The following is a 13188-nucleotide window of genomic DNA, read 5'->3' on the forward strand; positions in this document are numbered from 1 at the left end:
GCCATTTAATGCAAAAGACAGATTTTGCTGAGTTCGCTTAATAATGAGCAAATGGAGGCTGGAAATTAGAGGGCTGGAACTTAGGACTTCTCTACAATAAACCATTAGCATGTTTAAATTTCAACCTCCCTAAATTTCTCAGCACTTCATTTAGTGAATTATTTTGCATATATGCAGCATATTATTAATTTAATTGTACTATGCCTGACTCTCACTGCTTTACTTCAGTCCATTACTTCAGTTAGACCACAAAAGTCAGCACCTTGATATCCTACTCCCATTTTATACAATTATGAAATCTCCATAAACAGAGAGGAATTTGGGGGATCAACATGAAATGGAAGAAAAAACTTCCCTACACACTTTAAAACCTCCACATTTACAGGCACTGGCCAAAATCACACTTTAAAATAATGAACCTTGTACATCAGCGTATTGCTCTGAGTTTTCAGTATGTGCTGTAGATATCATTCATTCTTTTGTCCCGGAGCAGCTTTTACAAAATAGAGTTGCTATACGATTTGCAGAGTTCATTTTCTGTTCTAAACGGAAATACGATTGTCAGGACATGCACAACTTAGTTTTACAGTCTGACTTATATTGCCAGAATAACTTTTTTCCAAAAGTAATTAGAGGTCGTATGTTACTAAACAGATTGAAGAATCCATCCACCAATGATGTATCATACTGCAAATGTAAACAGAAGACATATATTGGTCTGCTGCTACCAAGCAAACACAAGGCAGAAAGGAAAATTTTATTTTTTCCTTACACTTCCAAATTCAAATAAAATGTACATACCTATCACGTATCATCATAAAACTCCTTCCAAAAAATAATTGAGCATTCTTAAGTTCTTCCTCAAAAAATGAGGAGTTAACTTTACCTGTCACTGAATTCTGAATTCCACAATAATGAACAAGTATGCACAAAGAAAAAGCTATAGATCCAGTTGACAAGAAGGGTTTAAGATTATCCTGTACAGGACTCAGAGAAACCTTTATTCTGAGGAGGTTCTGTTGTACTGTGCTCTGCCTTACTTCTTTCTTGATAAAGCATGGTATGAATTCACACACAGATTATATCTCTGTTGTAAAGGAAATACACACCCTTGGCAGGTACTGCTGCACAAGTGTTATTCCAGGCTGAAACTGGACATTCTCAGGGCTCAGCTGTGCCCACGTTACATACAGATTTTCAAATCTCTCGGGCAGAAGGCTTGCGCACCGCGCTTAGGACCTTGACTGCATGCAAGTTTCTGCACAGAGGCCGGTACCCAAATAAAGAATACTGGATATGAACAGCCATTTTTTGCACAGTGCCTGTTCCTCTGTACGCATGTGGTCACTGATCCGATTGGGTGAGATATCTGGATTTCTTCCCAACTTTCATTACTTGAAAGGAAAAAAATAAAAGTGTCGTTCATTTAGGAGGAAAAACACTGGAAGTCTATCAGTACAAGTGATCCTGATAACATCAAAAAGAGAGATTCCAGCCAAAGCAAATGCAGAATGTAGGTGCTACGATACTGCATAGACTGCATCTATATAATGTATTCCTAAAGCTATATTTAGGGTGCTTCTAAAAACTTCTTAAGGTACTTCTAAAGAAGACACAGTAGAGAAAACTGGACTACACTTATCCTTGGCCTTAACTGTCAGTGAACCGATGTCCCTGGAGCTTATGGCAGCAGAACAAATGAAAGGCAGAGGACCAGACGAATAAGACACTGGATGAGGGTTTATTGTCTTTAGACAGTTAATGTGATTGCATTGCAGCCAGGTTCAGTCACATGGGATGGCCGTGCTTGGAAATACCAAGCTACAGGAACAGATAGGACTGGCAGACTGATGTTTTCAGACTCTGATTTGCAGACGCCTAAATCTTTCTGAATGGAGGTTCAGAGGTTGCCGTGATTAACAATCTGTGAATTTGGACTTGTGGCCTGAAATACAGTCCCCCCTACATTCCTAGTTCATGTGTCAGCCACCCTCAAGACTGAACAAATAAACCTAGCAGCTCAGTTAACTTGGGCTTAAAGTATGACTTAACTCAGGGGCATTAAAAATTTTAATCTCCATAGACCCAGTTCAGATTTGGAGCAACACTGAAGTTACACTTCAGATTCAGAGTCTGGACTCGATTTTTTTTTTCTTTTCTTCCCTCTGGCACAATGCATAATTACTAATACAAAGTAGAACAGCTTCAACAAGACAGACAGGATGGTTAGACCCTTCTTGGAGACCTAAGTTCCTAACCAAGAATAGATGTGAACCTGTGTCTCTCTCACTCCAGTGAGAATGCTCAGGTAAATTCTTCTGAAATAGCCTTTTTCTGTCTGGATTGAAACAAGGTTGTCCACAAACCCAGAGGTACTCTCTGTAGACCGTACACTTGTTCTCTTGTGACAGCCCAGCTTAAACCTGCAGACTTTGCAGAACATCAGTCTGAGCTGAAGCATGGAAACCTCCTCCTGCCCCAGCCCCAAGGCTGCCAGCACTCGCCCCTCTCTGACTTCCCAGCTCTGCTGCCCAAAATCAATGAGAAGCCAGTGAAGATGGAGGAGTACCAATACACCCAGCCTGACTCCTAGAACCTTTTCACTGGAACATTAAGAAATACCATACGAATGGCTGTTACAAACAGGCGCCAAATCACAGAGGGGAGAAGAGGTAGCTCTTGAGGGTTGGGCTAAATACAACCTTGAGGGTCATTCCTGAATCTCATCTTCTCCATGCAGTAGGTTTCGCAGCAAAAATGAAGAAAAACAAAAATAACCAAATCCTCTAGTCCCTGCATGCTTACAAGCGCTCTTTAACAGCAGTGAAGGTTTGGGGCTAGCAGATATCCGAAAGGTGGGTCTACAGCAGACCTGCTTGAGAGAGTCTTCCAGGAGCCCTGACCACTGTCAACGAGCACTGTTGGCCCTGCAAGGGGGTGCCTGCACTCAGCCCCCCCCAGGCCTGCACCACTTGGTCTCACTTCTAGCGTTGGTTCAAGGGGTGATGGAATAGCTGGAGGCTCAGGACTTACCCACTTTGCAAAACTGCGCAAAACTTTTGCACGGCTGCAAAGCAGTGAGTACCACAAGGGCATCCTTCAGGCAACACCCACAGTGACATCTTAGACCTGATGCTCTTTTGGCCTTAGCACCTAAACTTAAGTCTGCTCCACGCAGCAATGATAATGCAAAAACACGTATAAAGCAGAAAATTCCTAATCAGATTTGAAATGGTTATCGCATCCATCTACATTGTATAATTTAAACGTTAGTCAAATAGGAACAACAACCAATCATTCAGCCAGTGGTTATTAGATAACAATAGGAAATTAGAGGATAATTTATTTCCTACGTTACTGTGATCTAAAGTGTTCATTAATCTGAACTCCTAAACTGGCTTTTATTTAGACGTACAGTAGAAATAATGCCTTCATTAGTGTATCTACTTTCATTGACCTCAGACACTATGCATGCTACCAGCTTTAACCAAATAAAATACTTAACACTGGTTTTGTCTTCTCTGTAACTGTAACGTATTTTCAATTTCTATTCTCATACTAATAAATGTCTGATACTACTTACATTTGTCAATAGCTAAAACCATCCAGCAAAGAAATCAATGTTTTACGTGCTCCCCGCAGTCAGTTATTTCAGCATCGCTAATATTTATGAACGTCAGTTTTGCAGGTTTACATATGACTCAGTATGCAAAGCAAACATGAGCCAATCAACGAAAATAAAGAGAAGCGCTACCCGTCTCCACTCACCTTACATTCATCCATCTCCTTTTTCAACAAGCGTCCGGGGGGAAAAAAAAACAAAACAAACAAAAAAACCAAGCGGATTTGCAGTGTGTTTAAAAGGCTGACTAACCTCAGGTTCGGCATAGCAAAGACCAGGGTGAGAACAAACACTTTCGTTTTCATCTGTCAGCTCCCACACCACTCAAATGGAATTGCGTAGGGAGATTTTTCCTGCCTTGCTTCAAATAAATGGGTGTTGTGTTTACATACTGCATACTGAGCATTGCCCACCCGAAGCCAAGGGCTGCGTCTTGCCAACTCTTAACTTTCGTACAATATGGCGATTACATGCGCCAGCATACCATTAAGTCACATAACAAAACTTGGAGAATGGCACTGTCAGCTTGTGGAACGGTACCTGAACGACTGACATGCAGTGCACAAAAGGAGAAACTGGATTTCAGCGCGACGGCAGAACTGGGTCAGAAGCAGACTGGGTTGGCGGCCTCAGTTTAAAACTACAAAGCCAAGTGCCGCATAGTCCACGGAGATTAAAAACTTACAGGCGCACGATACAAGCAGGCGAATGGAAAAAAAAAAATAATAAAAAGATCACTAAGCACGCATTACAAAACACTCCCCCACCCCAGAGTCTTCCAGGTCATCTGCTGTTTATTCTCCGTACGACTCTTTATTCCAGGATGTTCTTTCCAGCTGCACTACTCGCGAACCGGCCTCCCCTAAGCAGAGTCAAAACCAGGGGAGAAGAGAAAGAGACCGTAGTCCTTTACTCACTGCGAATAGCACAACATCTTTCTGGCTCCAGCAAGTTCTCTTTTTCTATCTGATGAGCACCAGATCTACACCTACCGTGAGCTCCAAATGTCTTCCAGTGCCCAGTGTTCATTTTTTTGCAGAAGGAGCAAGAAAGATGGGAGATCAGAGCTCACCGTTTCCCCTAAAATAATGACTCTGCATGCTCGCACCAATGGATCAGATACCCACTTTGCGTTTCTGATTTAGCTTGCTGATATGAGAGCAGAGTGGGAAATTTGTCTACTAATTTCTTTTCCAAGTACCATTCCATAGCAATTTCTACACAGGCTCCCGCTTCAGGGACACAAACGTACTATGGATAGGACAACCTAAGAAGGTCATTTAACTACCAGCAATAACGTACACATTCAGAGGTAAAAAGCCGAGCTCAGATCTCAGACCCTTCTAATACTGAGGTTTCTAAGAGGTTGTGCACCTAACCCGGGGCAGAAGATCAGGTGTCTGAACCAAGTAGCTGTGATACCTTAACATCAACAGCCTTCCGAATTAGCCCCATGGGTGACCCCTCCTTGCAGCATATTTCTCAGTAACTTAATCCTATTTAGATTGTCCAAATCAAACAAAGAACAAGCAAATCAGAAACCTGCTACATGTTTTTGCAAGATTGTATCACGCTCGCACCGCTCACCCGTTTTTTTTTCAAAATGTAAAAGGCTGTGCTGACATCAGTGACATTTTATTTCTCGTAATATTAGCATGCAAAATGACATAAACTCACTTCTGATAACAGTTTTAATTACAAAGTACATAAGCCTGCAAATCCTCTCATACAAGTAATCCTTCAATAAGATTAATTCATGGAAATAGTCCCATTGAAAAAGGATTTGTATGACTGCACCCTAAATGTTTAATCACATTTTTAAAGGCATTAATACTTAAAAAAATATATCCAGGAGGTGTTGGTATGTTTAAAACAAGGGGTTATATATTTATCAAACTGTATAGTTGCAGAAACAATCCTTCTAGGACTGGCAGTGTTGGGGAGCATGTTTCTGCAGTTCCTGTGGTTTCTCTGGTTAAGACTGATTTAAACAAACTGACCAACCTGCTCGCTTCAAGTCTAGCGCTCTGCACGACTCTTCTCTTTCAGCACTTTCGTTGCACTGACCTATGACTCAGCTACTCCTCCAGCTGCACTAGTTATATATTATCCCTGTGTAATGTTACCTCAAACATCAAAAACCCTAGTTTATTTTAAGCCCTATCCAGGTATCGCTAAGTGTTTTCAAGGCTCAGCGATATAGTGGTTCTCACTTTCTGTACTATGTCTAGTGCAGCATATTTTATTATAAGAAATCTTAACTTCTTTCCTGGCTTCCCAATCCTGTTCTTTTCACTACACCAGTTTCCAGTCTAGACAACAGCAAAAGTAGCCACAGGAGAGAATAAAGATTAAAATTTACTTTAATGTGCCGAGTGCCCCAATGTGCTTAAGTTGTCCTTCTTGTATCCACTTCCCTTGCTCTCCCTTTGCACACAGGTCTTCATGGTTTCAGTGGAAAGTCTTTCTCGAAGTATCTCCTGCTCTGATCCCCTCGGAATGATTAATGGTTTGGTATCACATTTGTTTGCTAATCCTTAAAATGAAGGAAACAATCCTTTGGAGAGCTAGGAGTCTGTCACTGTCTCCAAAAAAGCAGGAAGCATAACTGCTTGAAGGCTGACAGATGCTTCACCACCATGACAAGAAGCTGTTCCACAGGCTACAGCTCGTGAGCCCCTGAGTCAAGCCATATGGTCCTGAATGCCAGGACTGCCTGTCTTTCCCAGTTTATTGGGAGAGAGGGATTATTCCTGCTTTGCTCTGAATTCGCAAAAGTACTCTGTTGGTTTTAGAAGTTTACAGTTCATATGAAATAAAATGCTTGACCGCTTGCACTAATAAATCCTCATTGGCTCACTGAACAGTTTTTTCTTCTCTGAGCAAACCCCATGTGTGCTTCCGTGGGCTAGGATAACATCTTGTGACTTTATTGCTATCCACTCCGATATCAAGTGAATGCATATAACTAAGCACACATAAATATGGCTCTTACACTTTAAGAGACCCTTCCCAACTAATAATCTATTCAGCATATTTGACCAAGCTTATATATAGGGTCTGAGACAACAGCTTTGAGGTGCAAGGCATCTTTAGTCATCTAAAGGGAATAACAGCAATGGATATACGCTGTTAGAATTCAGAACTGATCATTTAACACAACACCTCACGGCACTTCAGCATCACTAAAATTAAGTCTCCAAGTTATAACTCCTTAAGCGTGGGTACAATCTCCAGTGCTTTGGCCAGCTGAGATTTAAATATTTCAGAGGACAAGTATTTCTAATTCCTGTCATCTCTTGCAAAACTGTCTAACTGCCCAAAAGACTTGAGTGAGGTCTTTCCTTTTTTTTTTTTTTCTTTTCCCCAAAACATATTTTACATCTCTTCCAATGACTGTATGCCAAAGTGTCTTCAGGCTACTGGTGTGCAGGCGACCCAGCAATCTCCAAGAAACAGATGAAGGCAAGAAGTATCTTGCTTCTAACCAACAAGCGGAGGGAAAGGAAGGCAGAAGCCCCCTGCACAGGACCAGCGGTGTGCGTGTCTGCGCACGGTTCTCCCCAAGAGCTCAGTCTCGGCACCGAGTCGCCGCAGCTCTCGCCGAGGTCAGCCAGGATGGAGGGTACCGGCACCTTGCAAAAGTCAAGCCTTAAACTTTTTTTCTCTTTAGAGAGAGCCGCTTCGTGTCACGGAGATGATTTTTCCACTCGCGCCTGTCCCCATCCTTCCTTTTAAAAAACCGCCCAGCGTAGCAACTGAAATGTCTACAGAGCTTGCAGAAATAATGCCCGGGACCCCCCCTCAAGGGTACAGACCGGCTCTTCACGACGGGGTGAGGGAGGGCGAGGGGCGGAATGCCGGGGGCTACCGGCCACACCGACCCGGCGCCGCACGCCGGAGCGGCTTGAATGGAGCCACTGAGCAGAGCGGCCACGGCACTGCTGCCACTCATTATTTCATGTTTTTCCCACTCAGCTCGTCAGTGTAACACAGGCGACTGATTTATTAAGGCAATTTTCCCAAGTGCCTTCTGAGATCTCCCACGGCTCAGCCGCCGATCCGGCCGCTTGCTGCAACTTTTCCACGGGCTGCGGGCGCCGAGGGCGAGACCGAGCGGTGATTTTTGTGCGTGTCGTCCCTCCCCTCAACACAACACGCGCAGACACCCCGCTCCCCCAAATCGCTTATCAACGGCAGCAGTACCCATCCCTGGCGCCCCTCACCTCTCGGGTCGCCTGGGAGCCGCGTGTCCCCGTCCCCGTCCCCCCCCTCCACGGACGCGGGTGCCCACTCCCCGCCCGGCGGTGGCCCGGACCCGCGCATCAGCAGCCCCCCCTCCACCTCCCGGCTCCACAGGGGATCTTCCCCGCCGGGGAGCCGCGGTCCAGCCCTGCCCGGCAGGTATGTAGGTAAGGTCCGGCCGCCCCCTCGCCCCCGCCGCCCGCCCTCTCACTCACTTGTGCCTTCTTCATAAGGAACGGCAGCGCTGCAGTCCAGCCCAGCCGGCCGTGCGAAAACTCCCTTCAGCGGAACCGTAGCTCCAGCATAATGCAGCAGCGGATAGTCCACGCATTGGGGTTGCCCACGGCGAGCCCCCGCGCTGCCTCTGCCTTGCCCCCGCTTCTCCCCCGCCGCCGCCGCTCTGCCCGCCCCGCTGCTGCTTTAACCCCCTCTCCGCTCCCCGCGGCGTGAGCGCCCGCACCGACTTGAGCCACGGTCGGCGCCCGGCCAGGTCTTTTATATCTCCGATCTGCCTCCAGCAGCGGCGGCGGCGGCGGCGGCAGCGGCAGCCCAGGCAAGACACGCCTTTCCCCTCCCTCCCTCCCTCCCTCCTCCCCTCCCTCCCCCCCCGTCCTTTCCTCCCTCCTGGAGGACCGGGAGCCCAGGCAGACCCCGACGGGGAGGGGGAAACCCGAATGAGTAAACTTAAGGGAAGTTGGAGGCAGGAACAAGGCGAGCCTGCCCCTTTCCCAGCGCGGGAGGGAAGCGCGCCCGCCCGCGGAGCTGCAGGCGGGGATGCGGGGGGAGGGGGGGGGGGGGGAAAGATGCGGAGAGGATGCGGGTCAGGGGGCGCTCGGTACCGGCCCCCGGGGTTGGGAGGGTGGCAGAGAGTTTCTCCCGCCCTACGACCTGCGGCTTAGCGGTGACCGAGAGAGGCGACCTCAGCCCACCGGGGTGGGGGGGTCTCCGACCTGCTCCGCGGTGCGGGGGGAGGGGGGGCTGCGGAAACTTGCAGGGAAGCCTCCTGCCTCCGCCGCGCCGGGGTCGATTAGGCTGCCGGCGCTGAGCCAAGCCCTTGGCTTGGGTCCCCTCACCCAGGGCGGTGAGAAGGAGTGTAGGGGGACCGTGTTGGGGGGTGGTCCCTCCCGCCGGGTCCCGCCGCCGGGAAGGCAGCGGGGTCGCAGGGCTTGGCGGAGCTCCCAGCGAGCGCCCGGTATTTTCAGCGCAGCCCCGAGCTGGCAGCGGCAGCGGCAGCGGTGCGCACACCCAGGAGGAGGCAACTCCGGATTTGGGATTTCCATTTCGGCGCTGCCTTTCCCTAATCGGCCAGTAGAAGTTTAGGCACTGAAATATGCATTGCGACTAGAGCTCGGAAACTCCTTTTACCTGCTCCAGCCGCAGAAAAGTTGTTGAGCAGTGCCTCCTAATGCTTGTGTAAAGGTGATCCTGCAGGTCTGTTAACACGCTATTACCCTTTGCATGCTATGTAAATAATGTATTCGTGTTGGGTGGGGAAAAACGACACTTGATTTTTACTGCGTGGATCCATCCCAGCAGTAGTGACAGAATTTGAGTCCTCTTCAGAGAAGACGGCTGTCGATTTAACACTGACTAAATCTTGACCGTGCATTAAATGGAAAGAAGACAGGTTTATGGAACTAGGGTTTCCTGAGACAGCAGTCTGTGGTGGTGATTAAAAAGCACATTAACACGGAATGAAGGAAGAATAGCCTGCCCAAGTCAGTGGTCATTTCCTAAAGGAGATTAGATAGGCTCAGAGTGTGCATTAGGATATTTCATTGGGAAAGTTTGTCTAGTTTTAGCCTAGAGTTAATGGTAAGTTCTCAAAAGACTAGGTTTCTGCCAAGATAAAAGCGAGCTGTTCAGGTACAGAAAGATTTAGAACCCATCCCCAACTCCACTATATATTTGGGTTTCAGCATAGGGCAGATAAACATCTAATCTCTTTGTGCCTCTGTATCCATTCCAGAAAAATGGGCTGATAATTTTGCTTTACAGCATGACACTGCTGATGAATCCATTACAGTTTTTTGCATTTCTTTATTATTACCATGCTGAATTACCTTGGAGTTCTTGTGTTACCATCTGAGCTTTGATAGACTGTTTTATATGCATATTGTAATAGTGTCTTCCTGTAAAAGGTTATGATTCAAGCAATAGACAAGCAGTGAAAGGGAGGAAGCCTGTAATGACAAAAAATATAAAGGACCACACTCACTGAAAGGATATTTTGTATATCACCTAGCGGTTGGTGATCAACCAAAGCTGCTTCCACAGGCTACGGAAATTAAAATGTTATGGCATATTTCCTCCTTAGAACAGATGAGAGGTTTAGTCTCCTGGGGAGAAGCCCTGGAAAGTGTGAAAGAGCAGTCTGTCACCGCAGTTACCTACCTTATGGAAAACACTTCTGGTCTTTCCCGGCCTTGAGCTCCATCACAGTCCACCATTAGTCATCACAGGAAAGCTTTAGTGGATGCCCTGTGTCCTGTTACCTTACTGATAGTCGTATGGAGAGGATAAGACCCTTGGGCCTAATTAAGTTTCTTTACCACCTTAGCATCAGGCACCTTTTCTCTCTGTCTCTGATCTGAGTTCTTGAACCTGCCCTTGTGTTTAACCAAGCCCAGCTATAGTGGAGTATTGCCCTTTTCATCTCTTCCTTTACTCTGGCAATTTGCAAGTGTATTGCTGCTGACATTGACCTCAGTACAGTTTGGGAATTCTTTTCTATGAAATTGAGAATTTAATGATTTAAACTCATTAATAACTTATGTCCATAACCCATAAGAAAGTGTTTTTATTAGTCTCGCCCATTTCCAACATAGTACCAACTTTTGATTTACCAGGTGAGAACTGGTTAGCCGTGGACCGTTAGCGCATTGAGTGGTAGGTTTCTAAAGCACAACTGCAAACCGCATTCAGTCTTTTATGGCCTACCTCATTTGCATTTATAAATGCTTGAGGGTGAACACAGGCTCCTGACGTAGGTCTCTGAAAACCTGTTTCTTCACAGGGAAGCTATGGAAAATACTGTTGGTCATGCCAGCTCTTCACAGGATTTGGTTCCAGCCACTCAGCAGGATTGTCCTTCACCAGGACTACTGTTCTGTGTACATGGAAATAGCAACAATTGAAGCATAAATGACACCTTTCCAGTCTAGTATGAGTGGAGGAGTCTCACCATCTTCTGCAGGTGAGAAATGACTGTTAAGTGCTCTTTAACCTGGAATTTTACAGATTATCTGCTGTGCTTTCTATAGGTCCAGCCCTGAGAAGAATGACCCCACTCAGCCTGTCAATAGCTTGGCTGCTACCTGGAACAGCCGGGATATTTGGGAATATGCAGAATCACATCCGGCCTCAGCCACCGAGGTTGCTGGCTTAAAAAGCGCTCTGCACCAGCCTGGAAAATTGAAAAAATTCTTCTATGAAACCATCTAAGATGTGAAGGCAAACACCACTGTGTACATAATAGAAAGATAATGCACTGATCCCATCTAATCTGTTACAGACTCTGAATGTGTGGAGGCCTTTGCTGGCACGGAGGCCCACTCTATAGCCTTAGCTCAGTCAACTCCACTCCCTCTGGTCTTTTTTGGGGGACATAGAGTAATAGATACAAGCTTTCTTAACCTACTTCAGGCAGATAGAAATAATAATAATAAAAAAAAGAGTTAAAATTGAAGTATATACAATCAAGAAACTGAAAAGCGTGCCCTCAAGCTTCCTTAGGTTTTATTTACAGAAATACTTGATGGTAGAGGAATCGCTTCTCTACAGAAAAGAAAAACCTTGCAAACTTGCAAGATCTACAGAAAATTATGAGAATTACTTTGATATTGAGGAAGTAGATTGAGATAACTACTCCTTTAGAGATCTTCCCTATCTTCAATACCACAAAATGTACTAGGTTTTATTCTATGACTGAGAACTCATATATTCTAATCTCAGAGCACAACCACAACTGAGTATTAATACTTTAATATTGGATGAAAGTATGTATTTTGAATTTCTAATTGAGCCTTCTTATGCTCAACAGTTACCAAAGTGACTGTTGGTTTCTTTTAAGCACCATACATCCTTTGTGCTTTATACAAATGACAGGGAGAACTTTTGTGGTTGTTCAATATTACTAATCAGCAAGTAAGTGAATGACTCAATCAAGACTTAGGTCCACAGGGACACCTACACCACTATGGAGCTGCTTTTATTTCCTTGAGCACCATAAGAGCACAGAATTCAGTTGCATTTTTTTCATTCACGTGATCTGGCTTTAAAGATTGATTTGCAAAAATCAGTTTCTGTGTAACTGTTTGATTCTCCATAATATATTAGTACAGGCTGGGATTTTAGGGATAATGATGATATTATATGGTAAAATCACTAAATGGCCAGTTCATTTGGCAGACTGATTGGCGGACCAGCTGGAGATAAATGCAATATTCTGGATAAACAGAGACATATTCAAATTATGTATATTTAAAATATAAATATGTTTATTGGATTGAAATTCAATTTTTTATTGAAATGATGGTATGAGTAGCTCAGTACCTTATTATGGTGCTTCTTTAAAAAAATAGCCAGGTGGCTTCAGACTATTGGAAATCTGTTGAAGAAGTGCCAGTGAAGGAGGTTAGAGTTGCATGGTTGTGTCTGAGATTCGTTTGTCCAGAAGGAGCTATGGAGACAAGCAGGTAGACAAAGCTAGAGTGTAGTCTGTTTTCACTGGAAGGAAAGTGGGCTTTGTTCATCTGACCACCATCATGGTCTGAAATCCCGATGGAGAAAAGGAATAACATATTTTTACTGAATGCCTAAAACTGCTTCTGTCTATTGGTGTCTTTGCTGGTTTACTTTGCAGTAAAATTTCAGTTTTGTTCCCATTAGGATTTTACAGCGGGATAATTAGCATGCAAAGAAGACTCTGTTTTACCAAGAAAAGTTTTGGGGAAGGAAGACAAGCCCAAAATAGGAAGTTGCAGTGATGCTGTTAAAACTCGATCGGAGCCTGTAAAAATATAGTTGTAGCTGTTAAAAAGGAAATGTCTGTTTCTTGACTTAAATGAAAGTTTCTTGCTACTATTCTTTCAATACACAACAGTTTTAAAGCAGTCTAAAATGAGCATCTGAAGATCTCAATGGCACGAGGGAATTCTCAGCTAGAAAAAATGGAACATGGAGAACATAACTTGGGAAAAACTGATGCTGCTGGAGGTCTGTGATCCTTGGCAGTCCCACTTTGGCTTCTGGTGACCCTCCAGATGTTAACAGATGTTAATAGAAATGTGAGGCTCCTTGAAACTCTTGTAAAGTTTTGC

The 13188-nt window shown here is 45.0% G+C and overlaps 1 protein-coding gene across 1 annotated transcript in view; it reads right to left on the reverse strand.

Annotated features, from left to right (window-relative positions):
* The window catches only part of KITLG (KIT ligand), a 53447-nt gene extending 45163 nt beyond the window's left edge, over window positions 1-8284 (reverse strand). Inside the window, exon 1 of the mRNA XM_082498767.1 lies at window positions 8083-8284. Within this exon, the coding sequence (XP_082354893.1) occupies window positions 8083-8097 (15 nt within the window). The 5' untranslated portion in view covers window positions 8098-8284. The remainder of the gene's footprint in view (window positions 1-8082) is intronic.
* Between the last annotated feature and the right edge of the window lie 4904 nt (window positions 8285-13188).

Source organism: Vanellus vanellus (assembly GCF_965231255.1).
Source record: "Vanellus vanellus genome assembly, chromosome: 1".
In the NCBI taxonomy this organism is placed as follows: Eukaryota; Metazoa; Chordata; class Aves; order Charadriiformes; family Charadriidae; genus Vanellus; species Vanellus vanellus.